The 23,637-nt window shown below is 37.6% G+C and overlaps 1 protein-coding gene across 5 annotated transcripts in view; it reads right to left on the bottom strand.

The window, feature by feature from the left end:
• The window catches only part of CNKSR2 (connector enhancer of kinase suppressor of Ras 2), a 257,408-nt gene extending 240,222 nt beyond the window's left edge, over positions 1 to 17,186 (bottom strand). For all 5 annotated transcript variants that reach the window (XM_036912833.2, XM_036912835.2, XM_036912832.2 and 2 more), the window contains exon 1: positions 17,054 to 17,186. In XM_036912833.2, the coding sequence (XP_036768728.1) occupies positions 17,054 to 17,117 (64 nt within the window). In that variant the 5' untranslated portion in view covers positions 17,118 to 17,186. The remainder of the gene's footprint in view (positions 1 to 17,053) is intronic.
• Positions 17,187 to 23,637: the final 6,451 nt, after the last annotated feature.

Genomic DNA, 23,637 nt, shown 5'->3' with positions numbered 1-23,637 from the left:
TTAAATTCTATTTAAAAAATTTTTATAAATAAAATTTTATATGTGAGTTGACATCATTTACACAAAGTGCACCAATATTGGATATCCAGAGTATTTCTCCAAGGACATATCAGGTCAAAATGTGAAACCTAAGGAGAAAAACTAAACTGCTGGTAAAAAAAAAAACCCAACATACTAGCTTTGAGAAAGTATACTTGCCAAGAACCATTCTCTACAACATGGGAACTAATTTGTAGTCTTAATGCTTCTCAATTGTCCTCAATCCAAATACCACTTGTGACACATGAATAAGAAAATGCATTGTTTTGTCAGTGATTCTCTCTTGTTTTCAGTGATCCAAGCTCAAATGAATTGGTTCATTTGTTTCTTACAATTGACTGTTTCTCTTATGAAAAGTCAATGCATTCTTATCACTTAAATGGAGCATATAAGTGCCTGTCATTTTCATTGCACAGATTCAGTGTTTAATAATCACCATGTGTATGCCTGTGATGACAAAACTCTTATATTCCAAACTTCTGCCAAGGCCTGAGAAATGAGATTTCAGTGATTATGAACCTTTTGATAAAATAATGCTGAGAAGTACAAGGAACCATGATATGCAGGCGCTACTCTGGTTCAGACGTATTTAGGGATGGTAGAGCCAGCAACAGCAATATCCTTCCGAGGACGTTTGTATTGAGTTCCCTGGCAGGAAGAATGAGATACACCTTCCTAATTACTAGGCTGAATTACCTACGTGATTATTTGACTCAAATAAGTAAAAGCTTGTCTGGAAAGAAATGCTCCAATAAAGCTGTTAAAGAGAGAAGTGTCTATACAGAAGAGAGAAGCTAGTATGAGGCTGAGTTCCCAAGAGAGAGCCAACCACTTGAAATCCACATCTCAGATACATTTTAAAATCAGTATATAATCTTTGCATGACATGTCTTAAGTCAAACATATGTGAGTAACATCTGATAATTTATTTCTAAATCGGAATACTTAAAAATTATTTTTCCATGAAGATAATTGTAAAATGCTGTTCAGTAATTAATAACCTATTTTTTGCCAGTGACAAAATGTTACTCCATTTCTACTCCATTACTTCATTTTTTTTCTGCCTTGACTAATTATTCTTCAGAATTCCCTATAAAGCATATTTCCTTATCTCCATTTTTAGATAAAGAAACTGATGTTTGAGAAATAAAAAGATGAGTTGAACACACATAGTAAATACAGGACGGAATTGAGGTTACACAACAAGTGGAGAGACTTCCAGTTTCAACTCAACGCTACAGATAATTTTTATTATTTTCTACATACAGTGCTTCCTACTAGTTATTTGTCCCTTTAATGTTTTTATATTCACCTGTATGAAATGTACAGACGGAGGAAGAAACGGGTGAGGTAGGGGAGTGAATCTTTTGGGCTACAGCTGATAAAGATGTTCCCAGCAGCCTTGAAAGGCATCATCTGGCATTTTTATTTGGGAAAGTTGAATACTAAAATCATGGCAGCCTACAAAACAGTGGTTACTATACAATAATTACTCTTAATTAAAGTCACTGAAGAACTCGTGTCCATCTGTACTTCGAAAAAGCTTCCAAGTCTACTTCTTGCCATCTGTATTTCAGAAGTCATGCAAATCACACAATTTGCTTCTAACATTCTGTTTTTATTATAAGACTATCTGTATTATCACAATAGCTAGTCATCCTAAATATGTGTAAATTTTGTTATGAAAAGTATCATTGGAAAGTTGTGAAAACAATGTCAATCTAAATGGTACATATCTATCCTAAGACATATGCAGGTCAAAATGTGAATAGATACTGGAGAATCTTGGAATATCAAACCATCCTTTCCAGTCACATATTCAAAGACAGCTTCAAAACTGTGATATTTAATGTATAATCTACACAGGTTGTTTTTTGAAGATTTCAAAGCATTCTTACCTTACTAAAACAAAACAGAGCAGACAAATGAAACTTTCCTTCATTCCTGTGAGCATAGATACAGAAATACTACTTTGTACAAAAAGCAGAAGCATTTCAGAGAACACATTAATGCCCATCTAGGCTGGTATTCACAGAGCATAAAGTCAGGAAAACAAAAAGACATTTAGCAGCAAGCCAGGAAGGTAATTCTAAGACATTCACATCAACATCAGCAGAACTTCACACTTTTACAGAGTTGGATTAATAAAAAAGAATCAAGCTGGTTGAAATTGTGATAGTTATAACAATTTATTGTGGCAGGGGAAAAAAACTATTAGGTTAATTCATTAAACTTTTGGTCACAGTTTTATCTATTTATTACTACAGCCTGTTTCTTTTAGAATTTCACACCAGTAAACTAGAAAAAGAGGATCTTCACTAAAAGATACAGGAGTAAAGTGCAAGTATTAATGTAGTTCTGTTTTGAAATCTAATACAATTTCTTGGAGATGTGACCAAGGGAGGACTTAAGTTACAACCACCTTCATAACCAAACTCAGCAACTCAACACACTACTTGGCCCCATAAATACCATGAAAATAAGGTTACAGTTAGCGACAAAAAGAAAAATGTTGACTTTCCTGCAAAAAAGCAATGAGAAAAGGTCATTTAATTATATTCAATTTCAGCATATCTGCCCTATGTAAGTATCTGCCCTAAGTAAATATGTGTAAATATTTTACACACATTTATACATCCAGCTTAAAATCGATTATTATAAACCAAAACATTTATTTGCTCAAAAATTTCACACCTTGTTTAACATTCCTAGACAGCATCTGCAGGAAACAGAAACTACAATTAGGAGTGTTAGGAAATCAGGCTTTGTTAACAAGGTTTAGAATAGCACACTCTTCTGTCCAAGACTTTAACTGCAAATCTGTTAGCAGTGAGGTAAAATAAGGATATGCAGCTAACTTTTGGTGGTTTCCATCCTATCCCATGCACATTCAGTTTCCTTTCCTTAAACATATTTCTTGATTAGAAAATGATTTAAAAAAAAAGTAACCAACTAAAAGAATAACTTCAGCGGAAGGGAAACCAGATGTACCATTCATTCAAGAGAATTCTTTCTTCATTTGTGAAAGAGCATGAGGTTTACATGGGAGAGAAGAAGGCAGAAAGGTTCTTGAATCCAGGACAGGGTCAATGCTGCCTGTTTGGAGTATTTTGAGAATCATGAGGAATTTAGGATTACCACAATGAAAGGGTTACCAAATGACTGCTAGATCAATGGATGCAACAGTCCCACACTGAAGAACTGCCTGCATCCCACATGCCCATTCTCTTACTTGTTTGCTTATACATCAGACTGCTTATATTTTGGTATTACCAAACTTGAAAATTAACTCTAATTTTTTAATTTATATATTATTTCAGAATAGTTTTAGATCTACAAAAAAGCTGCAAATATAGTACAGAGAGGTCCTGTATATTTCTCATCCATATTCTATTATTAATGGCTCACATTACTACATTTGTCACAACTAAGGAACCAACACTGGTATACTGCTATTAACTAAAGTTCACACTTCATTTCGATTTCACTAGATTTTTCCTAATGTGATGTTTTCTGTCCCAGGATCCTATCCAGGACACCATAATACAAGTAATCACCATGTCTCCTTAGCCTTCTCTGGTCTGTGAGTTTCTCATATTTTCCTTGTTTTTTAAAGGAAAACACCCTGGCAGTTTTGAAGAGTACTGGTCAGGTATTTTGTAGAATGTCCTTAAATCTGGGTTTGTTTAATGATTATCTCATGGTAAACCGAGTTTATGGGTCTTGGGGAGGAAGACCACAGAGGTGAAGTTCCCTTCTCAGCACATCATATTAAGAGTACATACAATCAACATAACTTCTCACTAATGACGCAAACCCTGATCACCTGGGCCAACCTAGTGTTACTCCACTATAAAGTTCCACCAGACTTTGATATATCATCCTAATCCCGTTGAGCATTTAAAAGTCATGTGGGAAATAACCATAGCTTTTTGGAGAAATGGCATATTCTAGGGCTGGGAAGGGAATATTTCAGATGAGCCTGGAGCATCTTACAGTGCTGGAAAAGTAAGGAAGTTCCTCCACTGTAAAGTTAAGTTTTCCCTTCCCACACTCTACTCTTTGGAAACAAGTCACTAAATGCAGCCCACATTCAAAGGGTGGGGAGTTAAGTGCCACCTCCTTGAGAAGGGAGTGTCTATATAAATTATTTGGAGTTCTCTGTATAGGAGATTTTTCTCTTTTCCCTCATTTATTTATTCAGACATTTATTCCCAACAGTATGGACTCATGGATATTTATTTTATACATTGAGTTGTAATCCAATACTACTTTTGTTGTTCAAAGTGTTCCAGCTTTGGCTACTGAAAGTTCTTTCAGAATGGCTCCGAAGTTTTTGACATGCCCTCATCATTGTGTTTTTTGAGCACTTCCTTACATTTCAGCATTATGAGATGCTGCAGGCTCATCTGAAATATTTCTTCCCCGACCCTAGAATATGCCATTTCTTCAAAAAGCTATGGTTCCTTCCCGTATGACTTTTAAATGCTCAACAGGATTAGGATGATATATCCAAGTCTAGCCTGTACTACGTCTGCTAATAATCATTTTTTATTCCAGTGTCTATCAGTTCATTTGTACTTCCATTTCTTGTACTTACTTCTGAACTTACTGCTTCTCTTAAATCTAGATATGCTCATTGTAAGTAGGCAAAACTATCAGTTTCCTCTAGTGTAAAAAGTACCTACATATAGAAACCTATTTTATTTTCATAAATTACTTTTCCTTTTTTATTACAATAAGGGCCTTACTGTGAATTTTTAAAAATTATGTGAGTAGGAAGGTTATATTATCTATGAATTTTATTTTTGTAGACATTACATAATGTCTATTAAAACAAGGGGATACTGGATCCAACAAGACTGATGAAGGGAAAAAAGAATGAGGTAGACTACAATGTGTGGACTTTATTTAGACCCTGATTTAAGAAAAAAATGTAAAAATGTTTGACATTTATGAAACGAGAAATCTGAACTAGCTATTTAATATTAAGGAATGAATTTTGGTGTGATAATAGTGTTGTAGGGGTGTGTGTGTATGTATGTAATGTATCTATGTTTAATTCCTTATCTTTTAGATACATACCATCCTTAATTTTTTGTGATCTCATCAGTAGGGGAAAAAAACATTAGATCCCTAGGCATTATGCTGCTGTATTTATTTTCTTTGTGTGTGTTAGTAACAGATATAAGAATAAACTGGCAAAGCACCCTGATTTGGAAAATATTTTCAAAATTAGAAAGCATTTCCTTTAAACATTAGACACATCTTAAAAGTAATGCGGATGGAGATTCATGGTGTTACCATATTTAAAAGTCTCCCTCTTACCAGACTGCTTATTAACACAGAATGTCAACAATTACTTCAAGGAAAGTGATGAAATCCTCAAAAATATCCCCAAACAAAATTAATTTTAATTCATATGGGTTTTAAAAGATAATGAGCCCTTTAGTAGAGTAAAAGTGTTTTACATAATCAAAAGAACAATGCTAAGGCAACTTGCAAATAGTTGGTAATTATCACAGTTCACAGCTTTTTAAAAAAATGTCTATTGTCCTGGGTATTGTGGTGGTTTTGATAAAAAGTGAGAGACCTCAAATCATTCTCTCCAAAGCAAAGAATAATTTGTTTCCCTTATTTTAAAACTTCCAGTCTAAAGCAAACTCACCTCAGTTCTTTTAAAGGAAAATTAAGAAAAATAGAAAAGATCACCGTTACCTTTGTTTTTACTCTAAACAAATGCTACTTCATGTTCTTAAATACATGCTACAACATATATTTTAGGTACACATGCAAAACCACGTGTATCATTTAAAATATAATGTAGATGGAATTATACCTTTCATTACCAAACATCTCTAGCTCAATTTGACTACTCCATGCTTTACACTGATTTCACAACACTTTTTTGACTGATAATGATTAAATTTTCTCTAGCACTTAAGTCCTTTTTTTTGATTCACTATGCTATTGTATCACATCATTAGTTGGTCTATGATAAAAGAAAACCAAATTGAAACTAAACAATTTTAGGAGAACAATTACCATCTTGTAGATAAGGGTTTCAAAGATATTGGAATGCACTGAATAAAGTCTGCTTTTCAAAGAAACACTAATAAAATGTAGATAACAGTGCTAACCATTGCTAAGTAAATCCGACAAAACAATATAACAGAAGCCATTATTTCTAGTAAAATGTAAAGCTGCCAACAAACATCTGTTATCAGGCACCATGTACTTTTACTAACAATCTATTTAGAACAAAACATCTCATCACAGGGTTGGTAGTACCAATGGTCTGAAGTAGATCTTTTCCCTGGGTCTAGACTCAGCAGGAGACCATCAAACTTCTGGGGTACATATCAAAATAAGAAAGATGTCACCAAGACTACAATTATATGTGACATCCCTGTCCCTGACTTAAGCCCTATTCTGAGTCAACACACCTCACCACAAACACACACACTCAACTCTCTAGAGGCCAGAAGGACCCAAGAGCAATAGTCTAGTTTACCACACACTAGAGAAGGGAGGTCTTATGGAGAGGACATCTACATCTTTGAAAGTACTCCTAGGATTCCTCTGTCACATCTATGTCTGGTAGAAAAGCAAGGTGGAAGTACTATATTTTGGAACCAGTTAGAAATCTATTCAAATTCTGCTTCTTCCACTTACTATTTACCTATTCTTCAAAATATTTATTGAACACATGCTCAATAAATATTTGGATATATAGGACAAGTCATTCAATGTTTCTGAGCAAGAATTTCTTCATCCACAAAACAAGGATAATTCCAAACCCTTCAGGGCTAGGATATGCATAAGATAATGCAAAGAAAGCAGCTAGCACATAACATGGTATGTAATAAGCACTCAAGAAATATTACCTACTTTTAGTTCTCCCTCTGAAGATAGTCAACAGAATGGAACGTCTTCCTTAATTAAAAAAATAAAGGTGAGATTCACCATGCACTTAATATGTATCAGGCATCGTTTTAAGCATGCCACAACCCTATGAGGTAGGTATTATCATCACCCCTATTTTACAAAAAAGAGAAAACCTGGCAAGTGAGTTAAACTTTACCTTGTTAAGATCACATAGCTAGGAAGCATGCAGCCTGGATATAACTAACCCAGGCATCTGATTCCAAAGTGCTTTTTACTATATGTTATATGGTGCCAATTTTTAACAGGTAGGAAATTCAGGAAATGTTTAAAAGTCACCTCTGAAGATAATTATGTACAAACCTGAACTATGTCTTTCCCTCACGAAAGTGTAAATCCAATCCAGTAGGGAAAAAAGTTGATATCCACCCTAATTCCATCACAGAACAGTTGTACAATCTTGGTTGAGCTGCATAATTTCACTGTACTGTGAAAGGGTGCTAATGACAGTCCCTTATCTCAATTATAAGGATTAGTTAAATAACAATAGATGTCAAGTATATGAAACCTTCTAACTTGATCGAATGAAGGGAAGAACCAACTGTATCACAGAATGCTTGCAAATATATTCCAAAAAATCAAAAACCGTCTTGAATCCAAGTATGCAGAAATTCGAAGTAAAAATACAGCTCACTCATTTCTAGCTAGCATATTTTTAGTATGGAAATGGCTCCTGGCAAAGTACAGTACTTGAAAACACCTCCCCAAACAGTTTCTTGCCAATCTTGTTTGCATTATTTGATTGCTCAACAAACACTTCCGTTACATATTAAGAGTGAACTTCAACAGGAGCCTACTGAAATTATCATAAATCCCAAGTAAACAGGATCTGAATTAACATGTTTTGACCATAAATACACTTAAAGCATTATGTCTCAGAACAGACTAGAAAGACAAATTATCTACTCCTGAATATTCCATAGAATGAACTTCTCTCTCCTTATGACATTTCAACATCAAAGTGAAAGCCTCTTGTCTGAGCTACAAGACAAAGGAAAAGCCTTCTAGATAAGGAAACCTTCTGCCATTGACTTAATGCAACACTGACACCAAACAGGGACTGCCACAAAACTCACCATGGCACCTCTATATAGGAAAAGGAGGAAGGAGCACCTAGCCCTGCCACCCACGTTGACTCTACACCACATTGAACTTGATATTCACATAGGCCCTGGCAGGTGGAGAAGAAAACTAGCAACTGGATTCCATGTGTTTCGTGCACCATTAGCAAAAACTCTACAACACTTTCTCTTTTATATGTTTAATAGCCTAGTGGCTTGTTTTGAAAGCCAAAACATAAATGCATTATATGAAATTAAAATACGAGTTTTCTGCTCAGCTGGGGTGTGGGGGAACCACAAGTCCCCAGGACTATGAAACATTTTGAAAATAATGTGGATAGTTGAAGGTAAAGAAAGCATATGAAATAAATTCCCATATACACACATAAAAAATGCCAAAATTATAACCAGAATTTAGCTAATGTTGAACTTAACCACTCAGGATAATTACTTAAGGCCAGTATTTTAAAGGTATTTATTAATAAATTACATTAGCAGTCTAACAACTTGCTAAAAAATAGATTCTGTAATAATCTTGATACACCAAGTTGAAAAAAGTAAAATCCAGGATCTAAGCCAGCCTTCCATTGATTTGTTGTAGATACTACTGAAGAAAATATGTTGTCAGCCCATTTAAAAAATAACAGCTGTGGCTGAAACAAAATAAAAGCTCAAACAAACAAAAAAATGGATATGGGGCAACACTTAAAAGGCAACTAACTTATCTATCTATCATCTTATCAAAAGACTATCCAACCTATCTAATAGACTAATTTCCAAGAACACTAATGTCAGGTAAATAGAAGACAGACAAGTGTGCTATACTTGATAATAGTTACGTAGTGATATCTTTATTGTGGCAAACTATAATACATTAATTCCAATGTGAATTTTGGTTTATTTAATAAATTTTGGTTTTTAAAAGTTTTATTTTATTACAAAATATTCAATATATGAACATAGGAAACTAAAACAGCAGTTATTGCACATCAGTAAAATTTAAAATCCAGTGAATTTATGCAAATACCCACAACTCTTTCTTTCCTGAAATTGCAAAACTAAGATTAAGATAATGAAAACTTCTATTAGAATTAATGATTGGAATTTAAATTGAAATAAAACAAGAAATTAAATACACACATCCTTAAAGTTTAAAAAGTCTATCATGTTGAACAGTTATTTGTAATTCAAATTAGGGCACAATTGCAATATGTTGTTTTGCAGTGGTAGCTGGACATGTAAGCCTGAAGGTGTTGTTTTATTAAGAATCAACAAACTGGAAGTACTATTTTAAGGTGTTAAAAATTTCACTTATTCTGATTTACATTTTACCATTCTAAAATTGAGGGGGAGAGGCATGCTTTATTAGAAAAATCTCTATAACTTGTTACTAATATTATCTAGTAGCATGTAATTAACACAAAATACACAAGGCATATGTATTTAACAAGGTATGCTTTACAGTAACTCTCTACTTAAGTTCTTAATACATGTTCTTCAAAAACTAGTCCAAATAAATGCATAATTAGTTAAAAAAATTAAAATTTATTTTTCAAAATCAGAGGGATGGAAAATTATGTAAGAAATGCTGATTTAAGATGCATCTGTAAATATCTTAATTTTATTCCTATCAGAAACATAAATTCAATGTCAAATATAATAAAGAAGATAATGGTTCTCATTAAACTAAAAGGCTATTTTTCCATTTTACCCTCCAAATTAACAAATAAAGGGTATTTTTTCTCAAAACAGAAAAATACATTTTAATTTCTTTCTTAAGCTTTGCTTTTTTTTCACTTTTATAAAACAACAAAGTTTAAGGCATTTTATCAATTTCACTGTGTTATGCATTCCAAAATACATAGTTCTTTTAAAAACACCAAAATGAAGAAACAATTAGAAAATTTGTATGAAAGAAAATAAATGATTAAGAAAAGTGATATGTTTTCATTTTTAAGTAATGTCTGCCTATTGTGTTGGCTTATTAAGTGATATCAGCAAATATTTATAGAATATTTATATTATGGTATAAACACAGAAGTGTCATGGAGATTCATTAAAATTATTAATATTTCTTAAGAATATGAATCTGATCCATGATTTGGATCACTAAATTAGCTAAAGCAACAAAACTATGAAAAATGTTTAAAGAAATCCTACTGCTACTGTATTTGGGGACACAATCTGCAAGTTGGCATTTAAGTATCCCTCAGAGCATTATAATGACTTTACGTGCATCATCATGTAGGAAAGCAGATTTGCTGACAGACCAGTCATCTGTGAATAAACTTATTTATTCCTTCACTCAGCAAGTATTTCCTAAGAGCCTACTGTTCACCAGATATTTCTTATGTACTTTTGTAAGCAAAAAAGATGGAGTCCCTACCCTCACCAAATAACCATACAAATTAATGTAAAAATCAAACTGGCAAATGAGACAAGATATACATGGTACCAGGAGAGCACACAGCTGAGATTTGATGTGATTTGGGGAATGAGAAGGCTTTTCTGAGGCAGAGGAGGGGAGGCTTGTGATCTAATGGATGAGTAGGACTTAACTGGGTGATAAAAAGAGGCAAGAGAGAACATACTGAGTGCGAAGGCCCAGTGGTGGGCAAACATGACCAAAAGGCGGCCAGTATAGCTACTGCTCGGAAGGAGGCTTACTTCACAGGCAGCAGCCAACCTTTCAAGGGTCTTATAGGCACCATTTTAAGGACTTTGGTCTTTATCCTAAGAACAGTGAGAAGCCATTTAATTTTTTAAGCTGATGGGAGTGGGAAGTGAGAGGATAAGATCAGAGGAGAAACATTCTCAAGTTCATCCTGACTACAGATTTACAGATTAAACAAACAAAAGATGCTGTAATTACGACTTTTAATGAAAGGATAATGTTTCATCCCTTGTGATGGGAGAAAAAGAGAAAGTGCAGCACATTAATTTTACCTTTTCTAAACCCAGTCACCACTCCTCAAAGTTTTCCAATAATGTATCTGTGATTGCTGAATGGAATGTACTCATAACCCTGGGAGGTCTGGGAAATGCTGCTTTAAACAGCCTTCTGCAAGCCTAAAATTCCTTTTAAGCCTCTGGTCTCACCTTTAAAATCATGCCAATTTTGCTTTGTACACCATAAATAAAATATCTATGCTTGTTTTAATATAAAAGTAATGTTTTTAAATACTTAGCAAAAATAAACTCCTTGGCTTCATTTGATCATTTGACTTCTATAACCACAGAAATATACCATTTGGGGAAGCACAGCCCATGCAATGCATGAAAACTGTGAATTCCCTCAATGAATCCACACAATGATCCTACACTGAAGACTACATTTGCTGTTCTTTAGCCAGACACTAAGCCATGACAAAGTCATAAAAAATGAAAGCCTTAAATTCTATTTTGTTTTCAAATTACTTACCCTTCCTTCCCCCCCCCTTTTAAATTACTAGTAGAGATGATCCATCCTTCTAGTCCTTTTTATAGAAGCTAATCAATCCTTCATCTTCCACAATAAGCCTGTGTGTGAGGTGCTGTAGGGAAGTCACAAAGCTACAAGTCCTTGAGAAGAAATTAGGTCTTCATCTGATGTCACTGCTATAAATGAAAGTGATAATTTATCATTGCTTTAAGAACAGTATCAATAGTTAAAAGCCAACCTTCATTCTTCATATAGGAAATCGGATCAGTAAAATTCTAAATATCCAAAAACATAATGTTAATGATGTAATTAATCTCCAAAATAACTCATTTTAACATTATTTCCAAATTATTGCTGAGACACAGATTTCAAACAGCTGTACCAATTCAATACACATTCTTTGTGGGCTTATTTTTGGCAGCCAAAGTTTTATAATGTGGTATTTATTTAAACTCAGGACATGATGAGAGTTTTATTGTCTTTGTGAAATGCAGATTTGTTCTTGTACTTTTGTGCCACCTACTCACAGCTCCTCCCTCTCTTTCCCTCTACTGCCCACCTCTCCCCTTGAAACAAACCTAGACACAACCCCTCTGGTTAATCACCCCATCTCAATGCCAGAGTCTCTTGCTGTGCCTCTACATTTATAATACATCCCTCTTAGAATATGCCTTAATTAAATAAATTGCTTCACCAGTTGCTAAAACCCCACCTTCCCCATGGATTCCTTCCTAACTTACTAAAATCATCATCTTCTCTTTCCATTGGTGCCTTTATAAACAATGCAAACTTCTAAAATTTACCAAATGTACTAGTTGGTACCTGTCTCTGTCTTGGCATAAATTTGTCAATGTCACTGACATCCCTTACACAGACTAATTTCCCCAATACAGATAATATTTTATTTAAAACAGTCCATCAAAGCACCTTCCATGAAGAAGTACCAAATAAATAATATCTAAAGACCAGAGTATATCTACATTATATACATTTTTTTTCTAACCTGCACTAAATCATGAGTGTTAAGGAGCAAATGTTAATAACACTATAAATAAAATGATGTTTCTTGTAAACTCAACTCTACATATCAAAAACGTAAATTTCTTCTTTCTGCAAAATGACAAGAATTCCCATTCCAAATATCAATTTGGATATCAAATCCAAAGTAGGCAGTTGTGGTTGACTATCTAGTCACATTGCAATAGAGAAAAAAACTAATTTTCAAAAGGAAGTGATAGGACCAATTTGACCATTTAAGTTTAACATACTTTTCTTATGGTGTATACTTCTCAAGTTCCTGCCAAAAAATTATTTCCAATCTCTCTGAAGGCAGTTTAACCCAAAATTTGACATTTTTTCTCACCTAATTTAAGATTAATTTTATCCTCAGCTCTGGATCCTATGAAGGGGGGAAAAATTACTAAAGAACATTGTACTGTCAAAATTTTTTACCTTATCAGATCAGATGCATTCTCCTTTATAGCATTTAACTTTTATACTAAATAGACCTTATTTCAAACTGGGTTTTCCTCTTTTGTAGGGTTGTATGCAAAACATTGGTTTATCTGTTTTTTACACCTAAAATAATATATTTCATTTTCTAATCCTCAAGATGGCTGAGTCATCAGGACAGAAATTAGAAGTCAGTGAATGCTTCTTAAAGAAAATGGTTCATAGTAAACAGGGAAGAAAAGAGCAGATAACTGGGATGATTTGAGAAAGGCCATCTTAAAAATGTAGACTATTTTATGAATCAGATTATATGAGTGGATGGAGCCAAGTCACAGAGACCTTAAGAGAAGACGAGCAAAGCAGGGCCTATTGGTTGACTCTGAAAACAATAATCCATTTTATTTGTTCCAGAAAGGGATTAAAGATCACTGGAAAAATGTCATGAAGGGAGCTGGTTCTGGAAAATAACTTTATCTTAGTTATGTGGCTATTTTAAAAGAGTTTTAAAGTTAGAAAAGGTGTGAGAAGAAACTGGAATTTTTGGGTGTGACATGGACAAGGATAATCAATAAATTAGTAATAGGTCCCTCAAGTGTTCAGAGGTTTTTGCTATATTTTGGGCAAAAAAGTAGACTCAAACAATTGTAGATTATGAAGTACTTCCAGGCCCTGCAAGTGAATAGATAAGACCTAATAAATAATGTACTTTATAGTAACAGAGCAAAACTTAGAAACAGTTATTGGCCTACTTTTCTACCTATAGCTTTTTCCAAAACTGCTTTGCTTTTATTTACTGTAAAAGGTTTTCATTTTAAAATTTTGTCATAACTACAAGAGAATTGAAAGCAATTTCCAAGTGCAAAAGTTTGGTTTCTAAAGCTCATTTGATTTCCTCAAAAAATATTTTTATAGAATTCATTAAAAAAATTAATTTAGGAGGTCTATATTTCTAAATAGCCTGATGTAATATCAAGATAACCTGGGATAGAACAGCTTATTTTACTGACTCATGAGGAATTCATATATTTACTGGAATTAACACTGACACTGTGTCACATCAAATTTTTATTGTCAGCAGAAAATTCAGTGAGTATTGGATTTTACAAGCGGAGGAACTGGAGCGTGAGAAAAAAAAACGCAAACATTTCCTTATATCTTTACTAATTAATACATAAATTTAATGTGTTTCCCTTGAATATATTTTAACCAAAACAGATCAAAATGAATTGCAATGTATAAATGGTCTTTCATAAATAATCTTGAACATTTGCTACCAAAACCTAATAATCTTGTAAACCAGTTTTTTTTTTCCTTCATTTCCCTCCCTACTGAGTTTCTATACTACTTCTATAGAATGTCTGGAAGTATAAATACATGGCCAAGCTATTTATTCTTATATACTTAATAGTTCCTTTTCTGTTTAGTGAAGAGAAAAATACCCTAGAAAGTGCATAAAGCTTGTACCTTACTAATTCGAGTTGTTATTATTCATGATTGTGACTAGCTGAAAGCATATGCTATATGCTTTAAATGTTAAGGATGATAAAACTGTCATATTAGGAGTATGCTTTGAAGAACTCCCACAATGTTGCAAAATGTCCTGTTTATTCTCTGGTACTGCCTTTATAACACTATACATTATATAACACTAAATGAGGTTTAGCCTTTCCAAAGCTACAGTCTGAATTAGTTAACTTTTAAACATCACTGTACCTCAGGAAAGGGTGAAAAGTATTTTTTACAATGTGCTTTGTAAAGTGTATTTGGGGAAGAGGGTAGGGAAGGAAAAATTAATTAAGGTAATAATTTAAGTCACAAGTTAAGGAAACATTCCTTTCCCAACTGTTTTTTTTTTCAATCTTATTTTCTGATTATATCTCATATCAATTTTATATGAAGATTATGGAAATTTCATCAGTAAGCAGTATGGGATTTGAAATATATAGATAATGACATCAGTTATTCTCTTCTCGTCTAACGTGTACAAAGATACACAAATTCTATCTTGGCTGCCTCACTGATCTTTTCAAATAGCTCTAAAATGCATCACCAACAGGTATACAAATAAGTTAAACTTACATGTAACAATCATTAAAAATTACAGCTAATGACATTAGCCCAATTTCAAAGAAGCTGCATTTTAGGATGGAGAGATTCTTAAAGGACTAGTGTACAGGAAAACTAATGATGTATGTCAGCATATGTGCATCATATGTTCTACTTCCGCGGACCTAAATTGTAGAGGGGAAACTGCAAGAATGTACCGGGAGGGTGGGAGGTGAAGAAGATGGAGTACGCAGCACTCACTACAAGCATCATGGGAACTGGGAGAGAGAGTCTCTGAAGGTAATGTGACTCCTAAAGGAGCCAAGATAGCTTTTCTTTGAGTATTTCAGTAGCAGACTCAAACTAATCTTTTAGGCAAATTCAGAGAAAGCGTTTTAATTAAGCATTCTTGCTTTTTGCATATACCCTGGCTCTTCCTTCAAGGACTGAGAAACAGAGAAGACAGATGTTTGTGTGTATCTGATAATCCCGGGGTGGAGGGCTAATGGGTAGAATTGGTGGGAATCTAGAAAAGCAGAATTTCAATAGTAAATATTAAGAGAATAAGAAACAGAAAAGATGAGCCACTGCAGGACTTTGTCTTAGTCATGGCACCCACGGCACCTTAGCAAAACGCACCGCGCACAGAGGGGCAGTCAATAAATGATGAATTCAATTTAACTCAATCCACTCTCATTTGTACTGTCGTTTGCAGTTACAAAGAATAAAAAAAAGAAGTAAATGAGGAATAAGGGAGCAAGTAAGGAAATAAGAGGAAAGCAAATGGATAAAGGAAAGTCTCAATAATAAGCAAGAGGACGACAAGGTTCGGAAAAGAGGAAAAAATACGAGTTTCTCTTTGTCATTCTCAATCACTTCCAATCACCCTACCTTTTGTTCTAAAATACCTGGAGCTTAGAAAGTCTGCCTGCTAAGCAAGCCACAAGAAGGGGCTCCCTTATCTTCGGGCGCGCATTTGCCTTTGGTCCCTGGCTAATTTAGAGTTTGTGCCTAGGAATAACCACGAGCAAAGCTCTAACATCTCTGAAGTGTGGCTTCTAACATCCCATCCATCCCCTGTCGGCATTCCCTAAATCTTAGGAATCTTGGGAATTGGGGGAGGGGGGCGGTTTGAGGTCACGAGGAGGGGGATCCTCTGCAGGCCCCTTAACTAAGACAACAGAGGGAGATAGTGAGACAGGAAAGCCCAAGGACTAGAGAAAAAGCCCACGTTTGCGAATAGGAGGGTGTCTATAACTACGGCTATTAGAAATTGCCAAGGTAAAAAAAGGGCAGAGCCTTCAACATGGAAGAAATGTGGGGGCACTTGAATGCGCATCACCTTACACCTGACGTCGAGCCCACATTAAAAAGCCGTGAGGTCCAAAGCCTTAACCGGCCAGAAGAGTCCCCGCAAAGGAAGCGGAGATGCGCAGCAGGGAGCCCACAGAAAGCAGCGCGGATGCTGTCCCAAGGGAAACATTTTTTTTTCTCTCCCCTAAAGTAGCACATCCCCTAAGCATCCACAGCTTAACCTGGGGGAGAGAGAGACCTCTCCAGATCCAAACCTGGGCGGCCAAGTCCTGACCCCATTATGTGGGCTTAAAAGTTGCCAGGAGAGTTGGCGCTGGAAAAGGCACCTGGAAGGAGCGGCCACCGAAGAGGCGTCAGGTTTCCCAGGAACAAAGGGGCCCGGGAAGGGGCAACTAGCGGGGCAGGTTCCTGGGGGCTCCTCCTTGAGGGAAGAGACGAGGGTGGCCATGTCCTCCAGGCCTGGGGGTGCCGGGGATATGGGGAGCCGGCAAAGCTGTGCTGGGATTCCGCCTCCCGGCTTAAAGCCTCCTTTCGGGGCCCTCCGGCCGCCCCCGCGTTCTCCGCACCCCTCTCCAGCTGGGAAGCCACTACTGGAGACAATAGGAGACGGGAATCCCCAGCCCCTGCCAGCCCCTACGAACCCCGGAGGACTCCCCGCCAACCCCGGGAGCCCCGCGATCAGCCGGCAAAGCCCCGAAGGCGGGCTGGGCTGTGGCGGGCGCCCCCTCCCTCCTGCGCCCCAGGGCCGCTTCGCCCTCTGCACAGTGGGCATTACCTTTCATCCAGTCCACTACTTGACTCGGAGACCATTTGCTCACGGGTTCCATGATCAAAGCCATGGCACAGGGTCGATTCCGCGCGGGGCGCAGAGCTCAACACAAAACGAACTCAGCAGCCCGAGTCGCCCGAAGGTGGGGTCCCTTGCTGGCCGCTGCCTCGCAGGGCGGGCGGCGCGGAGAAGGCGGCTTTTGTGTGTCGGGTCTCGCGGCTGCAATGCCTCTTAGCAAACGGCGGGCAGCAGCGGTGGGAGCGGCAGCCGGGTGGGAAACGCGCTGGGGTCGCGGCTCCGCGCCGATTCGGCTTGGTCCCGCTGAGGCGGCTGCTGCTGCTGTTGCTCCGCCACTCCGCTCGGGTCTGCGTCCCTCCGGGGCTTCAGTTCAAGGTACGCACTGCTGAGGGTCGCAGAGCTGCGCGAAGGAGCCGCCGCCGCCGCCCGCCCGCAGCCAACTTGCCTGCTCGCCTCGCGCGCGGGAGTGAAGCCCCTGGCACGACTAGCTGCCCGGCGGAAATGACGAGGGGCCTCCTGCCACCCAAAATATCTCTCCGCAGCCCTCGGGTGCGGGGCGCGCGCGCCACGAGCCCCCCGCCCGCTCGCTGCCGTGCGGTCCCGCCCCCGGGGCCGACGGCAGGCGCGCGAGGCGCGTGCGCGTGCGCGCGCCGGCACGCGGCCCGAGCCAAGGGTCTGCCTGTCAGTCAGGCAGGTGCGGGCGGCTCGCAGCTTCGCGTTCCCGCCTCGCCGGCCGCTCCAGGACGGGGCCTGCGAGGAGCGCGTGCGCGGCGGCGGCGCGAGCCGCAGCCCCCGGTCAGTCGGTCCGAAACCGGCGGCCGGAGCCCGGCCCAGAGGGGCCCCTGTGCGGACGCGGCGGCGGCGGCGGCGGGACGGGCCGCCCACCAGTTGAACGCCGACTGCTGAGGCAGCTGAGGAGGTACCTGCGGCCCCGCCGCCGAGGGGAGGGGGACACCGCTGAGCGCGGGGGTTACAGCTGGAGCCCGGGCTTTCCTCGCTCCCGCCCTCCCCGCTGCTGAGTGGGCTCCCGAGGTGATTCCCGAGCCCCGTGCACGTCTGAGGAGACGGAAGCGTGGAATGCCGCGGCCGGGAACCGGGCTCCGCCAGCCAGAAACTCAGCGATGACGAGGCAGGAGGGCCGGTGCTGTCGGACCGTCCCCGGTGGTGCTCCGGGCCGGGGAAGTCAGGCGTGGAGCCGGCACCTGCGAGTGCTGGTGCTGGTGATACCGACACGGGTTCGCCGCGCCGACGTTTGGAAGGGCTGTGTGTCAGGTTTCCGGCCAACTCCAATGCTGAGAGCGCCCAGCACCTGTTTCAGAGGGTGTCCTTTTGTTTTCAGATATTCTTTTATACGAACTGAGGGGTAACACTGGGATTTAAAATGAGCGACAAATTGTAACTAACTTCAAAACTCATGTTCTTCAGAAATCTTACACAGGCTGCTATGCAACCCTTAGTAAAATATAGCTTGCCTAATGACGCTTCACTTTAAACGACATATAATTAATCCTAGAAAGTATAGATGCAAACTCCGTAGCACCATTATAGATGTTTTCTCTTGTCATTCTTAAATAGCTCCATCGAGTAAAAGACTCATTTTATTTCTACAACCATTTCAATAATGTCAGTAGGTTTTGCCAGTTCTTGCAGTAACCCATTTTCTCTAGTTCAATTGCATGAGATGCAGAACTGCCACTTTTCTCAACTGACATGAGTTGACGTCCCCGCACATACACAAAAGAGCTGAAACCACAGTAGTTAAAATATTTTGATGTTTTCAGGCTAGTGACAGAAAGCAAGTAAAACTTAAGATGGCCTGTCTGTAGGCTTGTTTATTTTTCCAACAGTCCAAACTTAGTATATCGGAAATTGTGGAAAGAAACTTAGGTTATCTTGACAAGTTATGCTTAGAGGATAAAGTATAGCACCTTTCATAATCCAGATTATGGTTGTGATTTACAACTTTTTCTTGGCTAACCAGGTGAAAAACATATTGTATTTTGGAGTGCTTACATTCCAACTGAGTCTCAGAACATTACATCAATATTTCTAGAAAAATCATTTCCAGCATCAGTAACTTACGGAGTAGCTGTATGTTCAGAAACTTAATGGAATGGATGAATTGTGAATTGCTAGTGGTTAGTCATAAGGGGATGTTAAAAGTAATTTTATCAAAGTAACACTGCTAATAATAACAATGAACATTTTATTGAGCACTGTGCTAAGTACTTTATATAAATTTTTATCCTCAAAACAGCTCTATCATTAGTCACATTTTACAGGTAGGAAAACCTTGGCTATCTACATTCACTTCCTATCCCCAGAGCCTGTTACACATAGTTCAATATATGTTGAATAAATTAGTGAATAAGGCTTAAAGAGGTTAAGTAATTTGAGGTCATGATGCATGATTGTAATACCAAATTAAGATGATTTTACAATATGAGCTTTTAAAACTAGTAAGGCTTATATCAGTGACACAAAACGAACAGGGTACTTTGGAAGGGGAAAGCCAGTTGAATGTTAACTGAATACATTATCAGAAAGTTAACTACACAGGAGTGTGAGAGTCACCATGTGTATTCCTGAGCAGTACCTAACCAGCAACTGTGAGATTGTAGGAAGTGACCAAGTTTGGCTGAAACAAGCTGCATATCCTGACTCTGCTTGGAAGACAAGCAACCAGACTATATATCATATGGCAAGCAAGTTTAAACTGAGATACTGTTTGCATAATGAGTGAAATATCAATCAAAAGAAAGTCCAAAGACCAAGGTGCAATAGAAAGGAAACATATTTCATGAAAAATGCCAAAGAAGATGGCGAAAAAGATCCCAGAGAAAGAGGATTTTGAGGAAGACTCTACATTGGAATTAAGTTGTACATGTTCTCCTGTTTAGGTTACGTGAGGAATTTATTTAGTATAATCACCTGAGATAACTATAAAATAATCCTAACAGCTAAGAATGACTGACCCAAAGTGTGGGTGTGGAGTTATATTATCTAATAGAGTTTGCAAAGGCCTTAGGTATTTGTCCTAAGTCCCCCTCCTTGAGGTTTTCCTTCAAAACATAAAAAATGAAAAACTTGACTTTGATTTTGACAATATAATAGGAATTAATTATTTCACTTAATTCATTCAAAGCATAACTGGCTTTTCACTCAAATATTCTGATTTGGGGAGAAGAAAAATAAAAGGATTAAATCATCATTGCCTTCACTCTTATTTTAACTTTAAATGATCAGCCAAATCTTTCCTGCACCTTTCTTTCCACAACTTTTCAAATAAACTAACTTTTCTATTCTTTTGCCTATTATTCAAAATGTTAATGTCTTGACCCATTTTTGTAAATGTAGTATATTGTGATTATGGAAAAACTTCAGCAACTTAATTTTGCTCTCTCTTAATAATACCCAATACAATCTGAAAGATTAGAGGAAAAAGTATGTTGTCATAAAATACATATCAAAACAATGTGTTAAATGATATGATGTCACACATACTTCAACAGTCTAGATATAAAAGCCAAACTGATTCTTTGGAAGCAGACTTGGATTCTTTTTGGAAGCAGGCACAGGAGAAATATTAATGAAATTAATTGGAAGGCATGAAATTTATGAGATTTTTGCAGCTGTATCAGAATAAATCACTTTAAATCATCTTTTAATCCAATTGTTATAGTTTTGTCTTTTTTATTCTTCTCCGTCTATATTCTCTTAACCAAATAGTTTTGGTTAAGATTTTATAGTTTCTGAAATGTGTCTAAATACTTCACATATGGAATTTACAAAGGTCCTCTGACTAGAATCTAGGTGCTCAATGGATTTGACTCTTTGGGATTGGGTCAGATAAGAAGGGAAACTTCCACTGGAAGAAGGACTTTAAAGCCTTTGTCTCTTTGGGGCTAAAGGCAGGAATAACCAGTATGAATGTTTCTCTATAGCCTCCACATTTTCCAACCTAGGTTATCTTATAGGGGCCTTAATCTTTACTTCGCAGTTCTTCTGCTAAGAAGCTTGCTTTGCATTACACCTCAACCTTGCAATGCAAGACATATTTTAATGTCTTTTAGTTAGTTAACATTTAGACAAAATGTCTTGTAGAGTCTTTTCTGGTGATTTTCCCAGTTTGCTTAGATTGTGTTTTTGCTATAGCTGTGTTTTAATTTTTAGATTTCTTGCCTTTTTAATGAGTAGTATTTTATAATTTTTTTCTCTTATCTTTAATTTTTGGATGAGTAGTGAGAAGTAACAACGCAGAATAGCTATTTGGGTAGTCCATGTCCTAAAATAAAGGAAAGTATAAGAACCCCCTTTTTTCCACCTAGTTTTTCCCAGACCTTTACTATAATTTCAAAAGCAGGTGTTCCTTACTTGCACAAGTTGTATATCTTCATCAGAAAAATTAGCTAGGCAATTCTGATAAAACTAGTAGGATAAAACACAAGTTATTCTCAAGAACAATATATAAAACTTACTCCAGAGAAAGCTCAGTAAAATTTGTGGAACAGTGTTTTTATTTTATTGCAATGTAATTCAACTAACAGCTATGAATAAAGAACCAAACCTCTGATATAACCAATCACCAGATAACAATCTGTCTATGCCTCCACTAGTCAGAGAAGCAAGTAGGAAGAGACCTTTAACCGTAAATAACCCTTCAGGAGGAAGCTGTAGGCCAAACCTTTTAGATTATCAGGGAGAAATACCCAGAGACTATAATTAAATTAGTAGAATCCTTTTTTTAAAATTTTGATATAATTAATCTACAGTTACATGAGGAACATTATGTTTACTAGACTCCCCCCATCACCAAGTCCCCCCAACAAACCCCATTACAGTCCCTGTCCATCAGTGTAGTAAGATGCTGTAGAATCACTACTCTGTGTTGCACAACCCACCCTGTGCCCCCCCACGCATTATACATGCTATTTGTAATGCCCCCTTTCTTTTTTCACCCCCCTTATCCCTCCCTTCCTACCCATCCTCCCCAGTCCCTTTCCCTTTGGTAACTATTAGTCCATTCTTGGGTAGAATCCTTTCTTGACTGTTGTGCCTCTAGAGTAAACTGTATTAAATCAAGTCATGTCCTTTCCAGACCAACATTCACAGCAGTCATCTCTGGGTGAACAGAAATTGGCTTGAGTTGAGGTTATCCCTAGAGGATTTTTTTAGAGCTCTTTCCAGGTATTCCCTGCTGTATTAATCACAGTCTAATAAAAATCCTGGAGCCTTCCTAGATTAGAAAACCTAGTTTTCTTAACACTCTAAGCCCTACCCCATCAGGGAAGTTTCTGGTGCACTTACCAGCCATTAATGAAGAGCATATAAACTTATTATTCAACAATCTTCTTTTGAACACTTACAAGTGTGCTGGCCCAAGTTGTATCCTTTAATCAGAAAATTTAGCTTGATTTTGTGAATGCAAAGATAACCAAGGTGCTCATAGACTCATAAGGGAAACAGAAACATTCACAGTTAACTTAATAGGCTAATGTGATAAACATAATGATGGATGTGTGCAGTACTATGTGCAGAGGAGTACTTAACATTTGAGAGGAAGACTATATGGAGGAAATAATGTCTGTTCCAGGTTTTAAAGGATGACAGCCAAGCAATAATGCAGAAAAAAGCTTATAGGTGTACCTAGTTTGCTGGAGTTGAAAAGCAAAGAGAAATGACAGGAGATGAGGTGGGATAGGTAGACTATAGCCAGATCAGGAGAAATTTTAAAGGATAGCCATTTAAGAACTTTTAGCAATGAAGTGACTTAGTTATACTTATATGTTTATGTTTTATGTTGACTGACAACCATGGAGAGCATAGATTTGAGAGGAACAGGATGGGGGAGGGGGTCAGTTTGGAGGATGTGACAATAAACCAGTGAAGAGATGACTTGGTTCTGAAATAGAGCAGTGAAGGTGGGGATTGAGAGAAGGGAATGGCTTTAACAAATATTCAGGAGAATTTGGTGATTCATTGGATATAAGAGGTCAGGAAAAGATCAATATCAAGAATGATTCTCAGGATTCATTCTTGATACTGAGTTGAATGGGTAGATTGTTTCTTCTTCATCTAACATGAAAAATGGAGAAGATTTGGGAGAGAAAGTGATCTGAGATGTTCTATTTTGGACTTTCTAAATATGAGATACCTGTAGGACAGCTGACAAGGGATTTCTAGTAAGCATCTTTTGCATTCAATATAGGAATGTGAAGCTCAGTTTGGGCTGATGATAGAGTTGACAGCCACTACTAAAACAGGAATATAAATGAAACAGGGAGAGTATCAGATGCCCATGGAGGAAGTCCACAGAAGAGAAAAAGAAAATAAGTAATGAAGAGAGTGCATTGTCATGATAAGCTAGTGAAGAAAGAATATGAGGAAGGAATGGAAAATTGTGTGAACTGTAAAAATGATGTTGTTCTAGTAAGAACTGAGAAGAAAAATCTAGTGGTTTTGTCAGTTTGGATATCCTTCATGGCCTTATTACGCTGTGAAAGAACTGTGTCAGAAGGGGAGTCTTGGAATATAGGGCATTAACTTTTTCACAATTCAATTTTCCTTCCATT

The sequence above is a fragment of the Manis pentadactyla genome, chromosome X, assembly GCF_030020395.1.
Source record: "Manis pentadactyla isolate mManPen7 chromosome X, mManPen7.hap1, whole genome shotgun sequence".
In the NCBI taxonomy this organism is placed as follows: Eukaryota; Metazoa; Chordata; class Mammalia; order Pholidota; family Manidae; genus Manis; species Manis pentadactyla.
Note: the sequence above shows the minus strand (reverse complement) of the source record. Positions and strands in the feature narration are given on the sequence as shown.